This window comes from Epargyreus clarus, unplaced genomic scaffold (assembly GCF_041222505.1).
Source record: "Epargyreus clarus isolate Ecla_fem2 unplaced genomic scaffold, WU_Ecla_fem_2.2 ptg000021l, whole genome shotgun sequence".
NCBI classification, from domain to species: Eukaryota; Metazoa; Arthropoda; class Insecta; order Lepidoptera; family Hesperiidae; genus Epargyreus; species Epargyreus clarus.
In genome coordinates, this window is record NW_027332228.1 from 17,044,490 (window position 1) to 17,072,457 (window position 27,968).

Genomic DNA, 27,968 nt, shown 5'->3' on the forward strand with positions numbered 1-27,968 from the left:
TGATTTGACTACGATGATGTATGAAACAATTAAAATAGCTTATTACTTAATTACTCATCTGACAGAATATTCAAACAATTGCTGCATTATAATTTCGCTGGAAATATGTTTTATAAGTTCACTAGACATAGAAATTACAAATGTTCGCTATTGTTTAAAACTTCTGACTAAAGTATATATAAAGTCTGCAAGAAGTCGCAACTTGAAGTCTGTCTCCTCAACTGAACTAGCTTCAATAGTAGCGATTGTACAGATGGCGATAGTTTCCACCGTTTAACTTGTTCCCGGTCTTTAAAGTTCCTGAATTCTTATACATATTTCCATTGTTTTTAATATTGCATCTAAAATCGTCAATTTATTGAGTTACGTTATTTTTTATATTGTAGATGAACTTATAGAAAACGAGCTTTTGCCCGCGGCTTCGCTCGCGTCACGAAGTAATATTTTCATCCCCTATTTTATCCCCTTGGGGGTAGAATTGATCAAAATGCTTTCTTAGCGGATGCCTACGTCATAACATCTACCTGCAGGCCAAATTTAAGCCCGATACGTCCAGTGGTTTGGGCTGTGCGTTGATAGATCACTATGTCAGTCAGTGGCCTTTGAGTTATATATATTTAGATATTTCTACTTACATGATTAAGTATATATATTTAATTTCAAGAAGTAATTATTCTATTGCCTCTCAATCGTTCTTTATAGTGTTTCAACAAGCAACGTTTATAAAAATGCCATTTTAGAGTGCAAAATTTATTGAATCAAGTTAATGATTTTGTTTTATAGGTTCATAAGACCGATTCTGACTTTGATGTCTGGGTTATGAAGAGAGTTTAATTAAAATATAATTATTTTCAGCTAAAACTTGTAGACCGCAACAGGATAAGTACCGTTACTGTATTAACAATTGGTTGTCCTCTGCAACAAGCAAAGTTGTATGTTAAAGTCAACTCTAAATAAACTTACTCCGATGATAGTATTTATATGCAATTTGTTATATTTATTTCCAGTACATGAGATTTACGAATACTACCTTTAATATATTTACAGCAATTTTGACAGTTTTTACTAAAAAGTACTTATTTTATTTTTGGTTTACGATGTATTTTATTTAGTAGGTTGTTAATAATTATACTAATTTTAAGAACTACTACCTAAACCAGGCAGTATTTTGTACTAGTTCTAACAACATTTTATAATAACGTACGTTTTATAATAATCTAATGCTTATTTTATAATGATTTGCGTATTCATTTCATATCATGGAAACTGCAAGAACTCAGTACCATTTGAATCTTTGACTTCTTAAGTATCTGTGAGACGCAAAGTTCCATCTGAACTACACTCTTCTTCAATAGCAGTATTTGCACAGATGGCGTCATTCTTTCCATTTGAGTTGCTGCCGTTTCATAAAATTCATGAATACAGTCGTTGTATTTTGATTCTGTTAGTTTAGCTATTTTCAATGTAAATTTGCTAATTTATTACGTCTTTTTTCAACCTTCGTTTACATAATTATTCTCTCATAATTATTTTTCTAATATACCTCAATGAAAGGCCAAAACCGGCATATTTTCAAAATTTTATTCTTTTACTATTATGTTTGTAATTTTAATGTCAGTACCTTATACTCCGAGGCATTCTAGCTTAGTCCTCAGAGGTAGCGGCATATCTGTGGGTCACTTCAGGCAGGAATCTAATCTGATCTGGAGTTGATTATAAGTATCCATGAGCGGCTGTATCTTATCATCACTTGGATGGCATGTTCGTCTGCTACTTTTTTATTTTAAAAAGAGTTAACATCGTCAACAAATATATTTTAAAGTTGATTCCCTTTTTCATTTCCTTCGTCACAATGAACACAATTTAATTGAACATTGGTTGCATTCACATTTTGCAAGCCTTAGGCTATTAGTGGGAGGAAATAACTTTCTGCGGCTCCAGATTTTTTTCTAAAATTTTCACCGAAACGAATGAGAACTAGCGCAGAAAAATAAATGTGTAGAAAATTATCTACTTGTGCATGACACAGTGACTAATTATATATAAAATGTCATTAAATTTTAAATTAATAAATATTCTGGTGACATATATTTGTCGCAAAACAAGAGTAAAAATTTCTGATTTTGACCCAAAGGATAAAGATACACAAATTTACATTAAATTGAAATAAATTTAACGTCTCTCTTAAATACTTGACGTACAAGACTATTTTAGTGCGATGTTCAAAAGTAATTTAGTCCAAAAGAATTTAGATAAACCTACTTCGTACGCTAACACTATGATTATAAACGTGATTATGTTTCTTCGAGACGTTGATTTAAATTGTGATCTCCCGCTGCTTGAGGCTACAATCTTTCAGAATTTATTTTGTAAGCTGCTAGTAACGTGTAGATGTTTTACCCTACCCACGTTTTTCGTTAAAGGGTAGCATTATTTACTCCTTTATTTATTTTAACTATTGTTTGTTATTCTATGTATATTATCATATTGCTTTTGGAAACAATAACGTTGATAGTGCAATAGTTTTAATATAATTCCACTCTTTATTTTAGACATCCAAGTTTGTTTAAGTAAACTTAGAAATAGAAATAAATTAGCAATTCCTAAACATAGATTATGCAAGGTGGCTAGATCTTTCATGGGTAACTGTATTCGCTACTACAATAAAATACCTGACTGCATTTTGAATCTCACAGAAAAAAAGTTCAAACATGTCGTTAAACAAACGCTATGTTAAAAAGCGTACTATAAACTAAGTGATTCTTTGACTGACAAAACGGTGTGGTCTGAAGTAGTTCCAGCTCCACATGTACCATTAAGTTAAGTTTAACATTGTAAAATCCATTTTTTTTAAAGATGTGTATGTTATGGAGTTTCTTTCGCCGCTTCTTCTCCATAACGAAACACCTTGTGAAGTGGTGGTAGTTTGACATTCTAAAAGTGCTCTGTAAAGAACCTATTTTGAATTAAAAAAAATATTTGATTTGATTTGAAACCATCAAATCGGCAATAGTGAAGCAATTTGTTTTATGTAAAAAAGCTTTGCAGAACATACTAAAAATAAAATTATTATATCCGTAAGTACATGATTTCAAATAATTATTCCAATTGCGAAATCAAACAAAAAACACGATTTCAGAATGTTTGGATGAGTGAGGGTATTCTAATACAAAATTTTAGAAATGACTAACCGAATGTTGAGTAAACTTATTAAACAGTGACATATTACAAATATAAGGTGTAAATAAAAGGTCATTTTTTAAATTAAATTAATATAACTCACATTCAACATCAACAATAATCCGTTTGGAGACCGAAGGTGGTACCGCATTGGTAGCGATGCAGAGGTACGCGCCCATCTCCGTGCGACTGATTCGCTGCAAGCTCAGCGTATCGCCTTCGTACACCGTCACTGAAATAAAGACTAATATTAATTCTCTTAGCAATAACTCCCAATGACATGAGGTGGCTTGGAACCTCACTACTCTGCTTTAATATAAATTAGAAGAGATTTTTTTATAATACTAAAAATCGCCAACTCAAAAGCACACATACACACACACACACACTCACACACACATATCGTTAATTGTCTACCTATACTACCCATGTAACCCTACTTTGGCTTTATCTATAACCTATTGTATATAATATATATTATCCAATAAACAAGTAAATACTGTTTAATTTTTTTTACTGTTTTAAGTGGGTGTGTGGTATTTTGACGTAATTCTCCACGCATCCATGATCGACCTCCAGCAGGAATTCAGTTCTAAATCAGATAAAGATCACATGTTTTAAGTTTGTAGGTGATCATGACTATTTATTTCGCTGACATCCTATATCATGAAGAGACTGTTATTGCTTACGTTTTTCATACATTTTATAAAATAGTCCTTTTGTATCTTGTAATGTCCCACTACTAGGCTAGGATCCATCCCTTCAACTGCGGAAGGCCTGGAAAATAGTCCACGACACTATTCTAATATCATTGCCTTCTTATTCCATCCACTTATGTTACTATTTCTATAAAAATCTTCACACAAAATATCAGTAGTGTACAAATATTCCTAAAACAAGTGTATTCTTACACGCCGAGCGATGTAACATTAAAGTCGAGAGCACAACAGGCAATTGATGAAGAGAGCACTCTGTTTAAGTCCTTAACAAGTACACTTGAGTACGTTCGGGGTGAATTTATGAGGAAATATACCGTAAAGGCGACGACTTTGTGACACTAATGATGGGAGTAAAAATACTTTTTATAGTTAGTAGATCTATTTGGTTTATATGAGTACATACACAAATAAGTAAATAAACACCCACATCCGAGGTACGCTTAACCCACGCTTGTTTGTCGGTAGTTAGCGGATATTGCCGATATTGTATACATGTTCTTGTGTGTGTGACTTAAATCTTTGATGTTTTCTTCCAGTGAGTGCTGTTATATACATAATTCTAATTTATAGCAGCAATGTATTACGTACTATTCTACTTTAAATGATGTCGTAGAACTCGTAGAACAAATTCATTATTGCATGACAGATTAAATTATTTGCCCAAAAAAATATTACTACGGAAAATATACTTAATTCTAAATCTTTATTTACCAAAACGTTTACTAAAAATAACCCTTCATTGTATAACAAAGAAAAATCTGAAACAGACGTCGCCAAAAGTAATCGGGTAACAATTAACCCCAGCGAGTGTCGCTGATTCAATTCGCAAATTAACCACAAAGCCATTTATTACCTATTTTATAAACAAGCTCACCGGATGATTAGTGCCAACAGATAGCGCAGTAATAACCGGGTATTACCGGTACCGTAATTGTGTGGATTTATTGCAAATGCTGGTGAAGGAGTGCGAAATTACTGAGTACTCTAGGGCTAATTAGAGCTTAAACTTAATTTATTGTAGACTCCCTATTTACTGTAGAATGTACAGTATTTGTGTTTAATATTTTATACATGTTAAATTTCTATATAAAAGTTTGGGAGTATGAACTCCCAGATTAAAGCACTGAGAAACGGCCACGTTTACTATAATAAAATTGTAACCAGGCTGTATCTTCACATTGACGATACAAAGATGATGAGCACCAACAGATAGCGCCAAATACAGGTATGTGAGTATCACAATACGCAGATATTTTTATAGTGCACAGTTTAAAAATAGATTGTATTATAAGGAAGTAAGGTAGGTATATTCCTAACGCAAAAATGCCAAAAATTCGGTCTGAATTAAGGTTGACTTTTTAAAATACAAAATTGATAGGCCATTCACATTAATACGGACAATTTTAGATGAATTCTAGAAGAAAAGTAAATAATGATGTGAGGTTTGCCACAAATGTGGACACTTTCACATAAAGCTTTGAAAAGTGAAGTGGAAGGACTTTTTACTCTGAAAATATTTAGAATTACCGTTAACACAAGCGAAGCCGTGGACAATGTTTATTTTGTCACGAATCATAATGACTATCAGTAAGATTCTCGTATCTATATTTAATGTGGCAATTAAACCCAGCAGCCAGCGTTGATTCAGTTACCAAAATGAACCAACAAAGCTATTTCCTGTTAAATTTATGCCCAAAACAATATTAGCGACAATAGATAACGAAGTAATATGGGGATATTAACGATGTAACGATAATTACATTGTGTAAAATTACAAAACTAGTTACATGGCCTTTGTTTTGTAAATTACATTATTAGAGCTGATAGAACATTGTTGTATTAAGAAAATAAAGTAGATATTTATTCGCAGTGTCATAAAAGTAGAACCAGGACATATATCCATATCAATTTTCATTAGATAACGTTTTTTGATTCGACTAAAACATTGAAGGTAAACATTGATACTAATCAAACACTACCGAGCCTAGCTGTGACGTGTGTTGCAAGGTACACTTTTAACTTGTCCTTAATCAACGCATCTGTAGCTGATCTCTTTTAGGATTATCTTTTAGTAACTAATTACATATATCCAATGACGGCAGATACTACTGAATTAGTTGAACTGCGTGCTAGGTTAGAATTATTGATTTAAAATTACTCAAAATAAATTATGATACCACAATATAACCAATACAAATTATGAAAAAGATATAAATTAACTAAAAAAATTTAGTAATCTTGTCAGTAAATAAGTTTAGATATCTAGGCTTTTAATTAAAGGTAGAAACGCTCCATAAATAGTCTATATTAAGTCTATCTTTGTCTGTAATAAATCTTAACCAAACAGTTAAAGCGTGCATGATAAAATGTCATGCAATAAATAAAGCAGTAAATCTCCAGAAATTCTGCAATTCGTGGAATAATTGCGATTGGATGCAGTTCAGTAAATTGGCTCAGTTTCCCATATTTCGCATTGTGTGCGAGGAAACGGACTCTAAAATACTAACACAGAATGTTCGTTCCTTTCCGTTGTTTGATGTAAACTAGGCATTGTGTACTGAATTCTAATAAAACTGTATGGAAATTCATGCATTTTTAATAATGTCCTAGTTTGCATATAACATGAAATTTGTTGTTAACCTGTTATTTTCTCACTGCTGGGCACGGGACGCATCGCAGAGTAAAAGAGGTTTAGGTTAGATTAGGTTGGAATCCTGATTGAAAAGGCCAGATTCCAACCATTAGTCTATCACTTCTTTAAATATAACAATCAGGTTATTCATAAGTAAGAAGTTACATAACTGTACCAGTTATCAAATAATTACATTAAAAACCACCCTAGAAATTCTATAAACAAATTTCGTGAAATCGAGTTCTTTCAAATTACATATGATTTCAACATTATGTATGATATATCAATATTTAAACAAATTAATATTTATATCTTATACACTAATCACACACTTTACGTTCTCTATACAAGTGAAAAGCTTTGTTAATATAATATATTCACTCATCAAAATCATTTCGTTTTCTTGCCGCAGACGGCTAATTGTGAAAACGGCAAACTCGTTTACCCATTACGCCGCGGTTTCTACGTACGTGGTTGGAATTTAGATTTCTTTTTTTTAATAAAATAATGTTGAGTATGGTATTCGGGTGTATTTTACGAAAATCTAAAACTAAGAATACATAGAGAACACTTTAGTTATTTTAAATAGTGTATATTATTTGAAATTGATGTTAGGCGCTGAACTGAGTTTATGAAGGATGTATTGTTATAGCAACATTTTATTTTATTTTTATATACCACAGAAATATACAATCAATGGTCGGTTAAAAAGTACCTATTCATAAATATTCCAATGTTAGTTCTATATTAATTATAATATAGGCAAGTTAGGCAAGTCATTATTTTCCTTACAATGTTACCACAACCTCTATTGTGAATGCGGCGAACTCATTTGGCCACTTGGTGTCGGACTTAGTTAGAATAATGAGCTTTTGTTTACTTTGAAGTGACACGGCGTTGTCTCGACGTACCAAACTCTTATTAAAGAATTTAACATGTTTAAACAAGGTCAAATAATGCTGGTGCTTTGCCATAAATATAGGAATAGTAGACGAGCATGCAGTCCACCTGATTGTAAGTGGATACTGCCGCCCATTGACATCTGTAACCAACCCCAGATAGGATTAGATATTCCTACCTGAGGTCGGCCACAGATGCGCCGCTACCTCTGAGGACTATGCTGAAACTACTTGGAAAAGTACGTCTCCCTTACCACACCCTTCAAACCAGAACACAGCAGCGTTTAACGCTGCTTTTATGAGGCAGAAATAGATGAGGCGGTGATGCCGCCGGAATCGAACCACAAAGGGTTCTACCATCTTGAAATAATAGGTCTCGTGTTTAGGCTTTTTTAGCCGATCATGCAGGCTAATATTTTTGTAGCGTATGTATATAATATATCATTGTTTGGCATGTCCTCCAGCCTAAAGGGCTTGATGGATTTTATGAAATGAAGTGTCGTTGGATTAATTGAAATCGTTGGTGTAAGATAAGCTATAATTTTATGCACTCGAGTTTTTAGTTTTATAATAATTAGTAATTAGATATTTATATGTGGTTCGATATGCCAAGAAATCCTAGTGTAGAGGTATTAACACCTTAGACCAGCGTAGCAACATTAACTAAATTTCAACACAATAAAGCACACGCCCTAGAACGCAAAACATTTGTTAATTAGAACATATATTTATCTGTTTGTAATTTCCACGTATGCATTGCGTTTCCATACAGAGTTTGTCGAAAATGTTACTAAATAATTCATTGATTTCCAAATACCTCATAACATAACCGTACAATTAATTAAATTATTTAAATATTAGTGTTTCGACGCAAACGTTAATTTTAAATGCGACAACCTTATTTGACCGCTTGTTGCCGTACGTGGTTAGAATTCTGATATTTTGTTTACTTCAAAGTAGCAAAATGACACCCGGCGGGTTAAATAGATAATTGTATAATATAATTTGCGGCGTTTAAATAAATAAAGCTTAGAAAAAGCCTTATGACCCTTAAAAATATAATATAATACTGTAATTTCGTAATCATCAATGACTGTTTATTTCCAGTCAGTAAAATATTTTTATTATTTAGATTATATCACTGTACAATTTAGACGAATTCAACAACACCTCCTGTATTAAAACCCTCAAGCCATCGGGACTGAAGAGCGTGCCAAAGAATGAGACATAGGTACATAAACACAACATACATACACACTTTAAAAAATTACAATCCGAATTCGAGTAAAAATAATCTAACAACTTCTCTAGAATACTTATAAAATAAACAACTCATTATACTCATTAGTCTTTACCGCAGATGTTAATTGTGAGTGCGGCAAACTCATTTGCCCACTTGATGGCGGCGGCAAACTATACGTGGTTGGAATTCTGAGCTTTGTTGACTCTTAAGCGGTGAAGCTTCGACGAGCGAAAGTTGATTAGTCACTTCGTTTACGCTTTTTAAATATTTAGTTTAAGAAAAACCGATTTACTTAACGAAGTTTTTATTAACGAAGTACCTATATTGTCTTATTTTCCATTGATTTAAACAGTATAACGCTTATATTTTGTATTCTTTATCTAGTTCTCATTGTTCATTGGAGTTATATTAATTTTTGCTACAAGTCGACAACATCGTGGTTTGTGGCAAAGGAAGAAAGTAGATAAAATGATAATAAGAATTGATGATATTCAACGACTTAATAAAGTCAACACGCAATCTTACATGATATAATCTAATGATGTTATAGTTGATCATCTCTGATTGACTATTCAAAGCAAAATAAAGTGTTGGTTAATAGATTGTTTTAAAGCCTACATTCGGCTCACTATGTCCTCACTGAAATATAACTATGATGAAATTATTATATAGATTCTACAGCACCTTTAATCTATTAATTATTTATTGAACCCGTAGCCCATTCGATACTTTCGGGCAATAAATATTTACCGATAAAACAGGGTTGTACGCTGTAAAACGTAATCGCAAAAGCATCTAATGAATGGCTCTCAATACGCTTTACGAGGAAATTGGAGTCAAACGTGCAGTAGCTCCGGACTAAATCCGAAACGCTTTCATCCACTTTGAAGAGCCACCAACTCTTTCCATTAAGCCCTGAAAAAGCTATTCTGCGAGCATCGTATTAATCCCAACAAAGGCCCGAACACGCTTCGAATTGAAAGCGAGAACAGTTTTCGAAGTGACGTAATTAAAACATCGGCGGTGACCGTCCTTTGCAAATAATAATCGCAGATGGAACTGACACGTAGGGGACGGCGGGTGGGGGTCACACACAATTAGCGACGAGTGCCACTCGACGCCACACGTTAATTTCCCCGCACAAGGAAATCACTCTTAAAATTAAACTCAATTTTTGGGGCCCCCTTTGTGCTCGTTGAACGAGTTCCCCGGTTTAATTTGCCGGCGCGACTCAGCTTTTCCACCGCATAATTATCTTTAACTGGATTTTTCTACGGGCTTATTACTAGGGTGCCGTTTGCATGGCTTAGGGCGTGTTCGAGCTCTGATTATTGTGTCAACAACAGGTTGAGTTGGGAATGCATGGAGACGGCGAGCGATAATGGCTTGACGAGCTTCGTATTATAGTTTATTGAAGGTACGTATATACGATACGACCATGGAAAATTTTGTCAAAGATTAGACTATATAGGGTATATAGTGTATTCTTGTTTACGTTTATTTAATGCTGGTTAGCGAGCTTATTAAATTGCAATTGGCCCACGTGGCATGGGTTCGATCCCCGGCAAGACAGATATTTGAACGATCAATTTAGATTTCTGTTTATGGGTCTGGGTTTTTGTGTATTTGTATTTGTGTGTGTCTATGGCACCCACAATACAAGGAATCATAACGAATCATAAGGAATCATCACGTAGAAAGCGTTTATTTATTTATTGATATTTAATTGAACCATTTTTTATTTTAGTGGTATTATACATTACATTTTAACATCTTTAATCTGTATGCTCGTTATTAATATTTTTAATTACTGTTTTAACGCTTGTCTTTTGAAATAAAATATTGTTATAATGACGAAAATCTGGCTCAATTATGAAGCATAAATCAACCACACATCATTTACTTTACGATTGGCAGTATTCGATAATTAAAATGTTGTATGAAACATGGTTTCGATGAATAAAAATAAAAGACTGCGCCAACTCTTTTCTATCTTTCTACTGGGCACGAATCCCCATGACTGCATGTTTTTGGGTGCAAACCATAGCTAGTGAGAACTCAATTTTTTTTCATCCTAGGTCTAGGTCTAGGTCTAGTATTTGTGTATACGTGGCATTCAAGACACAAGGATAAGTAGTAGCTAGAAGTGTAAAAAACATTATTATTAACTTAATTAACCACACTCATGATACCACTCTAATCAGAAAATGTTTATTTAATTACATAAGTTTCGCTAGTTCCCGGAACACTCCAACTTAGTAATATTTGTTCAAACAACTAGAGTACTCATGCGAGTATGTCAGACGATTATTTTTGTTTATGTTTTTCATTAAAAGTTCGAAAACTCCGGGAAGCATCTTAAGCGAGCGAAACAGTCATAAGGCCTCATATGTTTTTTACGTAATATGTAGGAGATTTAATGTGGCCACTGCTGCTCAAGAACATTTAGAACCTACTCCATACAACATAGGTCATGCTGCCTAAAATTAATAACTAAAGTGACTCTATCTCACTTGAAAACTAATATATTCCATCGTAAAAGTGTATCTGCTATTAAACCGATCCAAAAAATACGGCAACAGAAAATTGTTGTTCTTAATAAATATTACTTTGCTGATTTTTGTTATGTCTATTAAAAGTGTGAAATGTGAATGTACTGTATGTGAAAGTTACTGTGTGTATTAAATATTGTATGTTTCCCAAATAAAAATAAATTGAAGTTAATGGCACCACCATTCATATTTATATTTTATATATTTATCCGAAGTATAACCGCTAAGTACTCAATTTTAAATAAATTATTACTTAATTATTAAATCTTTAATTTTAATTCATTATAATCAATTTCACTTACCTCAAATCAAATAAATTAAAACCCTTAATTAATCGAAAATGTGTTAAAAATAATTTATATTCATTTCTTACCTTTCTTCCGTCTATCTACAGATATGGGCTGTCCGTCTTCTCTACGCCACATGATCTTCGGGGTCGGGAACCCATCCGCCTTGCACACCAGGCTGATGTTCTGGTTCTCTCGGACTGCTACAGCGGACTGCGTGCTCTCTTCGTCCAGGATGTTTGGAGGTACTGGAGACAAATACATTCTAAATTATATGATAGAAGTAGCAGACGGTTTTGAAGGTGGTAGAACACTTTGTAGTTCGACAACGGCGGCAACACCGCCTCACTTATTTCTGCCTCATTACAGCAGTGTTAGGCGCTGCTATGTTTCGTTTAGAAGGTAATGGTAAGGGAGACATACTTTTCCGAGGCGTTCCAGCTTAGTCGTCAGGGGTAGCGGCGCATCTGTGGCCCACCTCAGGTAGAAATATCTAATCCTATCTGGGGTCGATTACAGATGTCCATGGGCGGCAGTAGCCACTTACCATCAGGTGGACTGCATGCTCGTCTGCTACTCCTATATTATAAAAAAGACGGTTATGTATTTTGATTGATATTAACACTTTGTCTCTTAAAACTTGTGACTAAATAGCAGCAAATTTCCGTCCGTCGTCAACTTATTCTCGTCCTACTACTGGGACCTGGTCTCCTCTTAGCGTAAGAAGGATTAACTCTTGGCCAAGTACGGATTAGTAGATTTCAAATACCTTTGATTGATGAAATCATTTTTTTTTTGTACTCAGACATGTAGGTTTCCTCGCGATGTATTTCTCCGCTTAAGTAAGTAATAATGAATTCCCTAAATAAGAAGGCCTCAAAACCAAACTGTTAATACCCTTTTATTATATGACGAATAGTCGTCATAATCCATAGCCACGAAACATAAACCCGCTAGAGACTTTTACTCGCTTCATTTCAAATTCATCCAAATAGGCTACAATTTGCAGCGCAATTTCGTGGCCTTATAAGATCGGACACATACATTTGTTTTTAATACTCAACGCTGACTTGCAGCTCGCAGCGAATATGCTTTGAGCGTTGCAGCTCCATGCCCTCGGGTACATGTTTGATATACTAATATTTACACTTGGTTGTGTATGATGATGGCAAAACTACGATAACAAAAATTATTTCAATTTTCAGATCAGTTCTGTTTCGAATCACAACCATAGAATTTCTGCGAACATGATTCATACATTTGTGAAGTCTATATAAACGGTTTGGCGAGTTTTTTTCAAATAACTTTCATACATATGTAAGTTTCCTGACGGCATTTTCCAATTTTGAAAAAATAGAGGTGAGAAAAGAGAGGTCCGTGCCTGGGATCGTACCTCGGACATCCTGATGTAAAGGCCAAGCTTCAACTATGTTATCACTGCCTTGTAACACTAATTAAGTAATTATATAAACGGTTATGGCAGGTCATAAGTCATATGTCTCAATACTTTAAAGTAGAACACAATGGCGATATGCTAGACTGCTTACACTTTAGATGCAAATTTATTATTCAAACTAAAAGGTGTAGGATTATTTGTACGTGGTCGTGCATCACTCTACTTTCAAATATAAGAAACGATTGAAAGTAATGAGCATCCTACGATGCTTTCTAGTGAATTTCAAAGAAAGATCTTATGAAATCTGAAAGAAGATCTCATATGTATTTATACAAAAATAATATACAAATACTACCAGAACCTAAAATATCTAGTACTTATAATCTAGTCGTAGGCTAAGGGAGTAAATTCAGGAATGGGCATTTCTCTGTGATGTTTATTTGGTAAACATCACTTTGTTTTTACCTAATAAAAGCAGTGTAAGCGCTGGGTTGATTTGTAGATTTCCATGGGTGTCAGTGGCCAGTTACCATCAGGTTAACTGTCTGCTTGTTATTGCTTCAATATCGCTTGTACGGCAAAGAGCTATAATTAATTCAAAATTCTGAAATAGACATACTCGTATGTGACATTGGACTTATAAGCGCTGATATACTCAATAATATGATGGAATCTCATCATATCAAATAGATTAAATACTATCTATCATATATTACATAACTCTAAAATCCAATTCACCTTTAGCATTTACAGGTAAATCAGTACCCAGAGCATCAAATTCTCATTAGTTGTATTGGATCGAAAGCGTAATACAAGCCGTTCTAAAGCCGAAGTAAATTAATAAACTTGAGCGATAAAACCAGAATGGGGCATTTAAAACACCGATGCCGACTCGGGAGGAATCAAATAGGGATAAAAACGTTTTTAAGGTATAGGGTCGGGAAAATAACCGGAATATTGCTATGTAAACTTTATATGGTCCAGGTTTGAAATAAACTTACTGAAAAGTATGATAGGCAAATAATGCTTTCATCTAAGGTACTGTACCACCGCTGGACGCAAACCTCCTCTCTTTTTTTTAAGTAGGCGACATAATAATCTCGCAACTTTAAGATTAGAGGTGCATGCCTGGACTCGAACCTCGAACCTCTTGATTTCTAGGCTGAGCTTCAACGACTAGGTTATAACTGCCCTGTAATACTAATTTATTTATTATATTATTTATTTAAACTTTATTGTAAACCTAGTGGTTACAAAGGGCGAACTTAATGCCTAGTGCCGTTCTCCACCAGTTAACCCTTGTTGATGAAGAAATGTTGTAGTGTTGCTCATTAAAAGTTATAAAATTAGTATATTGAATGATTACAAAAAAAAAATCTTAGTTATACACATCAAATAAAAAACATTAGTTACAATCATCAAATCAATAAAATTAAACAGGCATAAACGTAGCCCCCGGACATACCTTTTCCTACGTTATTTTGTTCCACTAAAAATCCAGAATCTTAACTCTTACTTAGAAATTTCACAACTATTTCTAGAAAGGATCTTGATACCTTTCAATAGCAAAGAAATATAATTAAAAGTTCTGACGTCACGAACCGCAAGCAAACCGCGGGGTAAAGCACCCTTCGATATTTCCGTCGCCTTATTAAAATTCCTCATTATGTACGCTGTCCTTATCGAATTATTTTGTAGAAAATTAATTAGTTTCTGATATTTCCACACAATCACTTATATTACTAAGAATGATCTAGTAATTAAAACGTAGGTAATTTAACTTAAATCAGTAATTTTAATTTAGTTTTCGCCTTTTTATAGCTATAAATATTTGAAGCCATATAATATTTTTCAAGGAATATCGACGTCAAATAATCTTCCTGACTTTTCTAGGAATACCTACAGTAGAAATGTATTCCAGTCCTTGGTTGTATAAAAGTAAAATAAAAATAAAAACGCACATCTCATACAAAAAGTTTTCTGTTTTTCCATTTAAAGGAAACGGAAGTTATCGAAAACGTTCTTACTTAGTCCTTGGGGTTAACAATACTGTGGTTGACTTCTGGCACGAATCTCATTTGGGGTTGATTAGAGATGTCCATAGGCGTAAATAACCACTTACCATCAGAAAAAATGGAAGTTCGCTTACTAATTTTGTATTATAAAAAAGTATGTCTAGAAAACTGTAAACTTACCAACAACCTGAAGATATCCAACTTGACTGATCATGGGGTTGGTGTTCACTTGGCACATGTAGTAGCCGCGGTCCTCCTGCTGCACCTGGCTCACGTGCAGCAGCCAGGTCATGGCGTTGTCGTGGGACACGCTAAACCGCGCCAGCCGCGTGATAACGTGCCGGTGGATCGTGAGGATCATCTGACGGTCTATGTGGATCCACGCCACCTAGGGGTGAAATAAGGGTATTTTAGTATTAATGTAAATATGAAATTTAGAAATTGACCCCAAGTTTGCTCTAGTTCATAAAATATATAATCCGTAACAATTGGACTCTAAATATGCCACTAATAACAATAGCGGTAACTGCTTCTGCCTTTTAAAAAGCACTATTAAACGTAGGTTTTTTTTTACCCAGGTACGTTAACTTATTAAGGGCGATTTCTTTCCTTAGTTCGGTCGAAATGTGAACGATAGATTTTTCATATTGTTGATAGATAGATGAATAGCCTTTTAGATAGGAAAACTACCAGTAAAATATAAATGTCTTTTATTCTTCTACAGAAGCAAATACCGTATTTTAGAAATATATAATGTATTTTCTTTAAGTTAATATTTATTATAATATTATATGTATTTGTTTATAAGGAAAACAAATACTACGGATACTGTGATTACAACTAATATACTTAAAGTTTAGACACACTTATTACTTCAATATTTTCTGCACTCAACAAAATCCACGATATAAATATTTGCGAATATTCATAGAGAAGAATATCGAGTCTGGTCATGTTTTAAAAGGATTACATTTCATATTGAGTTATTCATGCCGATGGAACATGTTACTTGCTTTACCAAAATTGAACGCCCGATTTTTCGCATCAAATCCTCCGCTTAACTGGATACATCATCCATATATATTATGATACTGCCTCATATTTATAGCGTATTTGAATAATATATATCATGAAGAGTCAGAATGGTAATACTGTTTGCTTATTTATAACTTTATCGTGTGTGTATATCTGCGTAAATAATCTTACCAAAAGATAATTTTAATTTCGCTATCAGAAGTAACTTCGATGATATTTTTGTTTTATTAGCAATAATCTATTCGTATAATAGTATGATGTATATTTAACCGATTTCCCGAAGGTTATCTATTCGTCGCGAATATTATTTTTTGTTTTTATGTATATCGATTTTATCGCGATGCCGCGACCGATCGACATGGTTCAAACACCATTGGAACTTTGAAAATTTTCGCCAGTTTTATCTGAAAATGGGTAAACCCGATTTCTTGTAAACTTGAATAACTCGAGTATTTCTTAACCAATTTCAATTTTCTTTTTTTTTTTCGTTTGAAAGGGTGTTTCATTGCAGAACTTTCCTACCTGACATGCCTGGAATATGTACTAAACCAAAATTTATTTGCATTATTTTTTTACTTTGTAATAACATAGAAGTCGGTTTATTTTTTTATTTTTTTTTTTTAATTTTAATTTTTACATTCTTTATTTCTTCGACATGCATAATACTGTACGAACAACCGTACTGTGTATGATTTGTTGTAAAACATAAAATATTAAAAATCGCAGTCATTAAAAAAAAAGTAGGCCACCCTGTGTAAAAATTTCAAACCTTATCCCTTAATCATCTCAATTGCAAAGCTCGAATACTCGAATAATCGCGTAACATTCCCACAAAAACTCTTTTGAAAGTCGGTTAAAATACACTTAACACTTTGTAAAGTAATCCAATTTATAATCCACCTTCAACGATATTAGAAACGAAAGGAAAATCACTCGCTGGTACAAAACAACACAAGAAGAGTACTCGATCCGCCAATAAAATATTTATTTTGCTCGAACTTAGGTTACTAGGAAAACATGAGCTAAGTCGAGTATAAATTTAGTTGTAACCCGCTAGGAAATTGAATTCCAACCACACACGTTCTCTTCCATTACGCAGCGGTTTGCTTAACTGGTATTGAATTTATGCTAAATATTTACTAAGTCTTTGCTCAGACTTTGTCTGTTTTATGTGTGTTAAGTACAATTGTGTGGGAAGCTTTTTTCGACACATGGTGTTATTTTAAGAAAGGAATCAGTTTATGTAGATATTATAAAACGCTGGTATATCCGATATCCGTTGGCTTGCACAAGGCCATGGCCTACTTGTTTTTAAAAGACTTTCTTTTAAGAACAAATAGGCCTCAATCTTTATCTGGCAGTTTTTCGTCTTAAGAAGAAGTTACCGTCTTTAAACATGGTAAGTTGATATGTATATTACAAAGAAATAAGTAGATAAGAAGTAAAAGGCTAAGCCAGCCTGTTCGCTGAACAATACACCTTAGTGGTATATTTTAGTGTAACTAAATGTACTCTTAAATCTATTATGAAAATAATCATATTTACAGAAATCAAATTTGCTACAGACGAAACTCTGGCAAATTTACAAATAGTTTTTGATATTAAAAAAACATAGCTATTTTATTTTTATGTAAGTACATAACTTTAAAACTTCCAAAGTATGAGTGGTCGAAATAAAAGTTGGTCTTAAGCTTATTACAATCATCAAATATCCAACCAAGATAAAGTTATTGTTATAGAGAGCATGGCTGTTATTTTCGGCAGTTTCAATATTGATATCACGCACCCCTCCACGGATTTAAATTATCAAACAATATGGGTCTCCGAATCTCGTAACCATAAGACAAACAAATGTACATTAAGCTGGGAACTAGCTGAAACTCCGAGCCATCGGTGTTTACTTTAACAAAGTCACAGCCGCGTTAATTTTGCTCGAAGCAACCACATACGTGGGACCGTATCGTACCGCAGTGCGCTCCAGTCAATACATTGCATATTTTATGAGTGTTCTCAACTTGACTCGTGCCGTCTACTTTTGCCGCGATCGGCGGATCAGCGGTATTTCCGATCGATATGCTCACATCCTGCAACGAACATCTGGAATTCTTACTACGAAACACTGCAGTGCTGAATCATTTACTATCACTTGTGGTTATTTCATTATTTAAATGCATTTGTTTTCTTACATTAGAAAAACATGATTTTATTCTTAATTTCCCTTTAAGGTAAATATAGTTATTAATACTAAATTTAAGTCAATTAATTAATCACCATCGTAACCTTGAAAGAGGCTAAAGTTATTAACAAAACTTACACAAAAATATATACCACCACACACATAATATTACTAAATATTCCCAGGTCCAGGTGACGTTAATATCGGTCCAATCGGGTAGGACGGCCGTTACCGGAGTTCATGACGTCATAACTCATCCAAGTAGTTCCGACTGGAGTTACTAGTGCTTTAATATACACGAGCTTAATATAAGCTATAGAAGCTATAAAGATTCATTTTAATAAATTGAAATACATTTTCAAATGTAAAGTTTATTTTTTTGTCAACTCTAAAGTAAAATTGTACATAACGTTTAGATTAAATTTACAACTTTGTAACAAATGTAATCGATTTAGATAAATGTAATATTAATAGTCCCTATAACTTATAGTTTACTTTGTAAAGAACACAGCTTAAAATCATGTAAAACAGAACCTCTCGAGACTTCGATGAAATTAAATATTTTAAAGTACGAGTATTTAATTTATATAATCTTTTAAATAGTTTAGTCTTCATTTAAAGGAAACAAAACCTAAGTACACTATTCATAGTGTAAATGACGTCAATATCGGTTTAATTCAAGGCGTTAATACAGTTCCTAACGCCATAACTCATCGCCTAGTTCCGACTAGTGAAGTTCCGCGTACCACTGCTCTATTACCTACAGTTTAGTCAGCGCTATAATTCTTGTAACAGTTCATAACTATTAAAACTATCAGAATTTTGAATTATTGCATGTCTAAATCGATATTTTACTCCACAAAATTGTTCATTCTTCCATAAGTGCCTTTAAACGTTAATTAAAAGTGAAGGGAGTTTTAGGACTTATTATAAATTGGGACCATTATTTATGAATAAATCTGTTGATGTACCAGAGAATTATTATAAAAACTAAAAATCCAACTGCAAAAAAACATGTCTATTTCACTATCACAATTTAAACGATTCCAGCGACATCTCATATATTAAATTTGTTAAGCCGTTTTAGGTAGGGTGTGTCATAGAATAAGACATACTTATATACGTACGCTTGAAATCATTATGGCGTTACATATTCTGCATAAAATTTAAATAGTACAATATTTAAATTGATTTTATACACTTTAGATCACATTATATTATGTTCTCTGAGATCAAAGTAGCAAAATATTTTATTCAAAATTTACAGAATTCTCTAATAATGTACTATGACTTCCAAAAATAGTTTTCTTTATGGAGAAAAGCTTTATCTTTAGCTTTCTTCTTCTGAAGTTCTCCTTTACATATTTGCAAAGGGGCTTAGTTGAGGTGATCTCAGATTTGTAACCGTTGGCAATTTGGAAGCACAATACAAACTTTAATTAAGTTTCATTTTGCGAAGCTTCCCGCACCTTCCTATTGGGTGTCGGAAGACTGTTCAAGATGACTAGCGAAGTTTTAATAACAAATCCGTTAATTGGCTTAAGATACTTATGGTATCCTTTTACTGTAGTTATTAGTTATTTTATTTAATATAACATTCGTAACATATTTTTTTATTTTGTTTGTCATTATCTAAAAGCTAAGTAAAGATTTTTAATTATGTATATTGAAGAAGTTTAATTATGTTACTTTATCACGAAATTTTGAAATGTTTAAATTAATATGAATAATATGTATAATTTAAAATTTGACAAGTAAAATAAGTCTACGTACTAAATATAATATAATTTTTCAGACGAAAATATATTAAGCCGCTAAATAAAAATTATACTGAATATTGAAATTTGTGTGCAATGAACAATAATAAAACAGCTCAATTGCTATAAATTCTACCTTACGGTAAAACTACCCACATTTCACGCAATTAAAGTTTAGCAAGAATAATATAGTGGCTTCAAATAGCGTAAAATAATGGGCGGAAGCGAGGGTAAAAGCTTCGGGCAAGTTGCGTAATTGGCGTAATTACCACCTTACCACCTTGGCACTAAGTGTTGATGGCAATAAACATTGGTATTACACCATAAGACAGTGTTCACACCATCGAGTTGGATACGAATAAAAATAATCTGGGTTATTTTACAAAATCCAGGTGTTAACGCCAGATAATTTAGTAAATTGATGTTAGCGAATAATAGGTTAAATAATTATAGATTTTGATTATGGTACTTAAACTTATCTATCCGACGATCGCACCAGGAACTCTATCATTGTCATACCAGGCAAGAGGTAATATGGTTAACACGGCGTTATAGAAGTTATGAATTCGTACGTAAGAAATGCTTCTGGAAAATAACTATAATTCTGGCAAATACTGGAAAATACTATCATCAAAAACAATGACTTCGGTAGCACCATCGTCATTCCTATGTGGAATACCAAGCATTTATTGTAATGTGAAGGGCTAAGACAAGGAAGACATACGCATGGCTGTCCAACATAGACCTCAGTGATCACAACGCGCCTATTGCCGACCTCAAGCAGTTACTGTAATCCCACTTAACGTTAATTACAGGTAGCAGTAGTGGCTACATATCATCACGTGCATATTCTAGGCTACATCAATTTAATAAAAAACTTCGTCGATTAGCTAACAATATGACAGGAGCTTAAGTGGAGCGCTAAAACATTGCCGCCGAGCGGTGATGTAGAGTAAACACAGTTTTATTTATTGCTTTTAATGTCCGCATTTTAGAGCTCCTTTGTGCTTGGTAAATTAGTATCCTTTGTTTGTTTCGGATACGTACGGTAAGGAATGCCGTGCGAATGCACTTGAATTGCTCCGCGTGGCACGCGAAAATTCTTTGGAAATTTCCTTCTTTTACATTTCTGTTGTAATCTTAAATGTAACCAACACCCCTTTTCCAGTTAAATTTAAAGGTATGCAGAATATTATTATTTTTATTTAATTCGAACATAGATGAATATATATCGAATTTACTTAAATAAGGAATCTTATTCTACTTCAAAAGAAATAAGTGGAGTCTAAATGTTTTTCGTGTTAACTATGAATAGAAAAAGGCATTTCGCATAAACTTTATCTCAACTTTAGGTAATAATAAAACAACTATTAGACTTTAATTGTGATGCTTATTCACAAGTGACTTTAGGCACTTCCAAGTAAACGTTGGCGCCCACCGAGGGACCTACATAATGCAAACTACCCTCCGGCGTGTTTCTGTGTAATTGCTTCACGCTCCGCTGCTTAAGCGTAGAGCATGCAAAATATTGAAAATTGTGCATTATAAGTCTTGGTGCAGAGGAATTTTAATATGTTACGTCGTGCAATATTAAAATTTTTCGCTTTGATGGAGAATTAGGTGGCGAAATTGGATTACGATTTAAGTGAGTGAGAATATAATACTTAATATTTTTTCTAATTGTGGGATAAAAATTTAATTTAACTATTTTTATAAATAATCGTATTTTTTTTCTATCCAACACGTCATATCTAAATATAAAAACTTGCAAGAAAAAAGACTTACGAGTAGCGAAACAATACTTTATTCCCTAGTAATACCTTCAAATGTAGGTACTTGTAAAATATATTACATAACTTAAACCCATAAATTCATAAGAATTTTTCGAGATAAAATTACTCACTTTTTAGGGTTTTTAAAAATAATTAATTAAGTGTAAGTGCATCCACAAAATTCGGAGTAAAGCGTTCAGGATAACAAAACAAGACTTTCACAACTTTTTACGTTAAACGCATCAGCCAAAGCATATAAATATATATCAAAAGCATTAACCGTCCCGTTGTTATCGTAAGCTTCGATAATCAGCTTGTAAATATCTCCGAAGCACGAAGAATCGCAACTCACAACTTTGCTCTCCGACTCGCAAAGCCAGTAAGCCTCTTTCCCCCTTTTTCTACCACCACATACTTAACAGCAATTCCAAGTAAACCTACGTTATCTCCGTATTACCTCAACTTCTCCACTGTTTAGTGAAGCGAGCGTGTAACTTTGTTAATGCCAACTTGGACCGTTATGTTTTGAATTCTACTTCACGACGGCTATTCGTAGGGTTATCTACGAAACGTAATGCTTTGTTTTTGTGCGCTTTGTACTCATAATCAGCGTTAACCTACTTTGCTAGAGTTCCGTTTGACGGGAGACGTGGGTACCGTTTTTACTTGCAAAGACATTTGTTTCGCTTTTATTGACAAAACGGTCAGATTAAAAAGACTTCAACGAATACTAAAACAGCTAACCATATAAACTGACGTATTCATTTCGTTTTGATGAAAATAGTAAAACACTCTTTCTGGGGTAGTGCAAGTGTAAAATAAGTAGTAAAAGTAGATTTTTGTTAATCATGAAAGCCTGTTATGAATAATCTGTGTGAGTGCTGTTTTTCTTTTGATTTTGGTATTCGCTTTTCGATTTGAAATTACTTGGGTACATTAATTAAATCTAGGTTCATAAAATTAAAAAATAATAATAATACGAGTAAATTAGATTAATTAATATTGATATTTGTTATATTCAAGATTTCCAAGATACATTTCGTAATGAAAACAACAGAGTTCCTTGTTTTCCTCATTTCACTCAGGAAAACAATCTATCAGTGTCGCGAGATGCACAAGGTGTTTTGTTTTTCCTCCTTTTTCTCTCTTTGTACATATTTTGATTTAATTACTAGTTAGCATTTAGATTTGCCAAGTGTGGCCTCGATTTTAGCTACGTATTCTTTTATTTTAAACCGAACCACCTTTGCCATATACGAGTAGTTTTGGGTAAAAAGCCTTATCATAACTAATAATAACATTTTATTTATCTATTGAAAAAAATATGGAATATTTTATTTCAGTGCCGCAGCTTGGATGTGCTTGAATAATTATGGGGCAACCCCATAATTATAAGGAATTAGTGGAAAAAAACATGAAGAATAAATAGTGAGTGATATGCGTATCTCAGAATAAACTCTTCCTATTTACAAATTTGCTAACTGATCTTTATTTTATTTTTTCTCTTCTGAAAAAGTACCGTTTCGTTCAATAAGTCACGTATGATATTAGTTTTGCTACACACACCAGCAAATTCCAGAAATGTCTACTAAACGAGCAACCCTCGTACTGTGTAAGAAATTAATTGACACGACGTCTGTTTCATCTGTCATACGATTTAGGATACCTCCTTTACTATGACCTATACTTAATATCAACAAATATAAATGGACAAAATATTCCTTATATTCATCCTGCGTTTCCTTTTATATTATTTCTATTTGAGCCAAATTTATTAGCGTTGGCATCGGTTCTTACAGCCTGTGCTAAAAATTTCGTAGAAAAAATATTTTTTCTCCAAGAAGTACCCAGCTGTAAATCTCAATCGCGCCGGTCCAAGTTAAGGTATATTTGATTAGGGTCCCAGAGCGACCCCTGTGGCACTCCCGAGTGTTCATATCGCCATTTTTATTTTGCTCCGTCTATTAAATCGATTTCCAATGATGCCTTTTAGAAAGGTTCCTTGTAACACTGATTTGAAATCCTGTTTGTATTCAATAAAATATTTATGAACTAATGTTTAAGAAATTATATGACTTCAACAAAATTTTTGCGTTACGTAATTCCCTGGAGAAATTTTCAGACATAATGTTGTAAATATTTTAAAGAGCACTAATTTACAAATCTAGAGGAGAATAAAAAGGAATGTGCTAAATTAACAACCCTTTGAATTACTTTAAAATTCCGAGCCACTCCGTAACTGCTTCAGTATTTACGAGGAGGCAGTATCAGGATAATAGGTCTCGTAAAATAAAATAAATAATTAGGGCCGCGGCAAATTCATGAATAAGTTAATTGTAGCAGTGCAAGACAGTGCTAGGGACTCTCTATATCTGTTCGTACTATCATGGCGTGAATAAGGCCTATCTATTCGGCTATAAATTATCTATTCGGCCTTATTTCTGCTATATTTAGGATACAAATATTTGAAGAGTAAATCTAAAGTGGTGATTAATATTACCAAGTTTACTAATGGATTAATTATTTGCTGTTTTTAAGATATTGGGTATTATTAGGTTAGTTTACCAAAAGAGCTTTAGTCCCATATATACGTTGTAAATATTCGGGGCCGTCATGTAAAATAAGCAATAAACAATTAAACTCACAGAAAATTCACTAGTTTATTGGGTGAGTCCTAAAATGGCTGCATATATTACTTACTCAAAAAAAATCTATTTTCTTAAATATGTTTTTCTACCTCATACGGCATGCAATAATTATATTATTATATGCGGTATTTCAAAAACAATAGTGCGAAAAAGGAAAATAAAATATATGTACTGAATGACAACTTAAAGCCCCAAAAAGTTTAACCTAATCATTCCTATGTCCGAGGGGTCCCGTACAAGTATAGGGACTCCATCCCTCAACCACCCTTGCCGCCCTGTTTAATTACTGCGGGGGTGAATTTTGACACCCAGTTTATTCATGCTTCAAACTTATCACGCCAAGAGCCACGGAGATGCGGTTTAGTGTAGCTCTTAGCTCTCTAATTAAATAGTGTTTATTATTAACGCGCTAAGTATTGTGCAAGAGTTCTCTAGCATAATGGTGCAAGAACTTTAATAATGTTAACTGTTGTGCATTTCTTAGTATGAACTAGTATTAATTCTTAAAAAATCTGATATAGGTATGTACGTTGAAGCCATTTCGTCTTCATTGAAGCTGTAAGATAATATCCAGTTAACAAATGAAGGTACAAGGGAGATTGTTGCAACAGTCTTTCAGGTTTCCAATTTTACTTTTCAATTAAGAGACCTCAGACGGTTCCCAGGCATATGAGTAACATACAAGTTGTGTACCAATAAAAAATAATTATTACGTGCGTTAACGGCGATAGAAAACATCTCCGATAAAATCTACATGCATGGGAGGAGGAGGTGTGAAATGTTCCTTAGATTAGCTATGGACTAATATTTGTTCAGTCTGAAGATCTGTGTCCAGCAGTAGTAGTGGCATAGTCCATGTAAAACTGCTAGTCCGCTCTGAATATAGAAACATAGAAATGAAATGTAATTGAATGAATACACCTGCTCGCAACAACTTCAGAGCGGACTAGCAGTTTGGCGCGGACAATAACGGGTTAAGAAAACTTTTAACATAAAGGTTTTCACAAAGCGAAAGTAGGTCTACCTAAAAGTAGAACAGAACTGCCACCAAAACAGAATCACAGCCACACGGCAGATGTCCCCTTTCCAAAATACCTGGCAAAATATTTGCCGTTTCACCGATAGCCGAAGCGCAAAGCTCATGAAATTCCTTGAGCAAAATTTTTGTTGTACGCCCCTGAAAAATACCTCGGTGATAGAAATACAATACGTTCATTCTTCAAACAAGGCTTTCATAGAGAACAATTAAACCCCGCAAGATCCAATTTAGTTTTAATTTAACTCCTTTTGTGCCGCGGTCGCGTCAAGCACTTCACAGAGTTCAGATCAGCTACAAGATTATTTTATTGGATACGAAATAACATCTAAAAGTAATCTTTGCGAAAGTATAACAAAGTGGTTTTTGAATTGTTTTTCTATGAAAGAAGTCCGTAATAAAATTCGGCGCACTTTTAAAGTTCAGCACTTTTCGAGTTTAAATAAACGGCGCTATAAGTCAAGGTAAAGGTATAAAAGTTTGGAGTTACAAAAATCAAAGAGTTTCGTTATGTAATTCTCTCAAACCGTAGAACCTGCCGCAAAACGTAGAACCTACTAATATTATAACATAGCAGCATGAAAAAAATAAATCGACTAAGATATTCATAGTACAACTGCATTTAATCCAAGTATTATAAGCAGTTATACAATGAATATTAACGTAATAACCAATATTACTTTTTTTTCAGAGAAATGACCAGCCAATATTTTTATAATATTTATACATATAGATTTAATGCGTCTAAATCATAAAATGGAGCGATTTATATATGGCAACTCCTTTAACAGTCAAATACTCACCAATTTTAGTAACATTAGCTCACATGTCAACATACCGTTAAAACAGATTAACTTCAAAGTATCACTGGAAATATAAATTTCAGAGAAGGAAAGCGAGGAATTATAGAAGGGAGATAAGCGTGGAATCTGTAATTATTATCTAAACAACAACACACGGCGTCCGGTCTCATGAATAATTTAATTGGCTCGTTGCATACCGGGACTGAGCTGCAGGCTTAAACTTGTTGTTGGATAAGTACGAAGCAAAGGAAGTGATGTAAACACTTGATATATGTCATGTATCGTTACAAGTTCATAACTAATATTCACTTTGATTATTTTTATGAAATTATTGCAGCAAACAAATATATTTAGTAGTAAGTGGTCACTGTCACCTATGGAGATTTGTAAATATCACCAAGTTATATTAAAATCCTTCAAGATGTCAACCATAGAATTATTTTTATCCCTGAAGAGTAATTTGGTAAGACAGATGTCTTATTACATCCTATAAGCCAATTATAAGGCAGAAATATGTAGTACGTCGGTAATGCCGCCGCTGTAGAACTTTTAAAGATCGTGCCACCTTTAAAAATAAATAAAGTAATGCAGTAATAAACATAAATATAAAGAACTATTATCAGCAATAAAGAACAAACATGTTAAGAAAATATCCCAATTTGAGATATGGGCTTTATATTTGTGTGGCACGTCGTCAGTACAAGACTAATAAACACTATTTACGTGTAACTTTAAGAAGCAGAGAAATGTTATATAGAAGAAACAATAAAAAAGATTTAAAGGTGAACAAAGAGGAAATATGAAAGATAAGCGTAGAATCTGTAATTATTATCTAAATAGCAACGCACGGCTACTTCATGAATAATTTAATTGGCTCATTGCAATCCAGGGAAGCTTACAAGCTTACAGGCTCTTGGACTCGAGTTTGTCTTACAATGATAAACAACAAACTTTTTACTTTTATATAAATTTAACCAATTATGATACTACGAAGGAATTTATTTATTAAGATAATTTATTACTTGGAGGACTGTAATCCTTAATGTGGCGTAGTTTCGTGTAGAGGGTAGTGCAAGCCATATCATAGTTATAACCATTTTTAACACGCTTTTATTTTTACCACGCTTTCATTAGCTTGACCTCTATGTATGTCGGTAACGGATCGTCAGGAATCAGGATTATAGCATGGTTATTAGTTTTTAAACTATAATTATTTAGTTTATATTATAACCTTGTGAATTGAATTGAATAATTTATGTAATAATTTGTTTTATTAACACTAGAAATAAGTCTATTCTTACTAACATTATGGATCTCTCTGACCTGAGAAATAAATGAATTGATTTGATTAAAAAAGCTCATATTGTCATAATAAACCACTCATATCCTTGTCACAAAACGTCGACGTTATTTACCATGAAATGAGAATTTTCAAAAGCGGTAATAAATAATGAATGTTTTTCAGTACTTTATTGGAACGTTTGAAAAATGTCCTTTCCGTTACGCTTTTCAGCCTGACGCTGAAATATTATCGTAATTGGTCTGGATGTCGAACTTTTGTTCCAAATTAACATTTATAAATTGTACATTTATTTCGGTCGTCAAATGAAACGCGTATAGTGAAAAAGGAAATTGTATTCAAACCAATATCCCTTTTACCATTCAAGAATTTTGTAAAACATTTAACAACATCATTACGTACCTAAAATTCAATAAAATGAATGCAGATAAAATTTTGTAACCTGATATCTTAACTTCCTATGAACCGTAAAACCAATTTTATAAAATAAATTTCAATATCTAATGAAATTCATAACC

The 27,968-nt window shown here is 33.3% G+C and overlaps 1 protein-coding gene across 2 annotated transcripts in view; it reads right to left on the reverse strand.

The window, feature by feature from the left end:
* Window positions 1–27,968, reverse strand: part of LOC140750972 (lachesin) — a 95,926-nt gene that overhangs the window by 16,050 nt on the left and 51,908 nt on the right. For both annotated transcript variants that reach the window (XM_073084743.1, XM_073084742.1), the window contains exons 4-6: window positions 15,104–15,311; window positions 11,599–11,760; window positions 3,284–3,412 (exon numbers count right to left, since the gene is read on the reverse strand). In XM_073084743.1, the coding sequence (XP_072940844.1) occupies window positions 3,284–3,412; window positions 11,599–11,760; window positions 15,104–15,311 (499 nt within the window). The remainder of the gene's footprint in view (window positions 1–3,283; window positions 3,413–11,598; window positions 11,761–15,103; window positions 15,312–27,968) is intronic.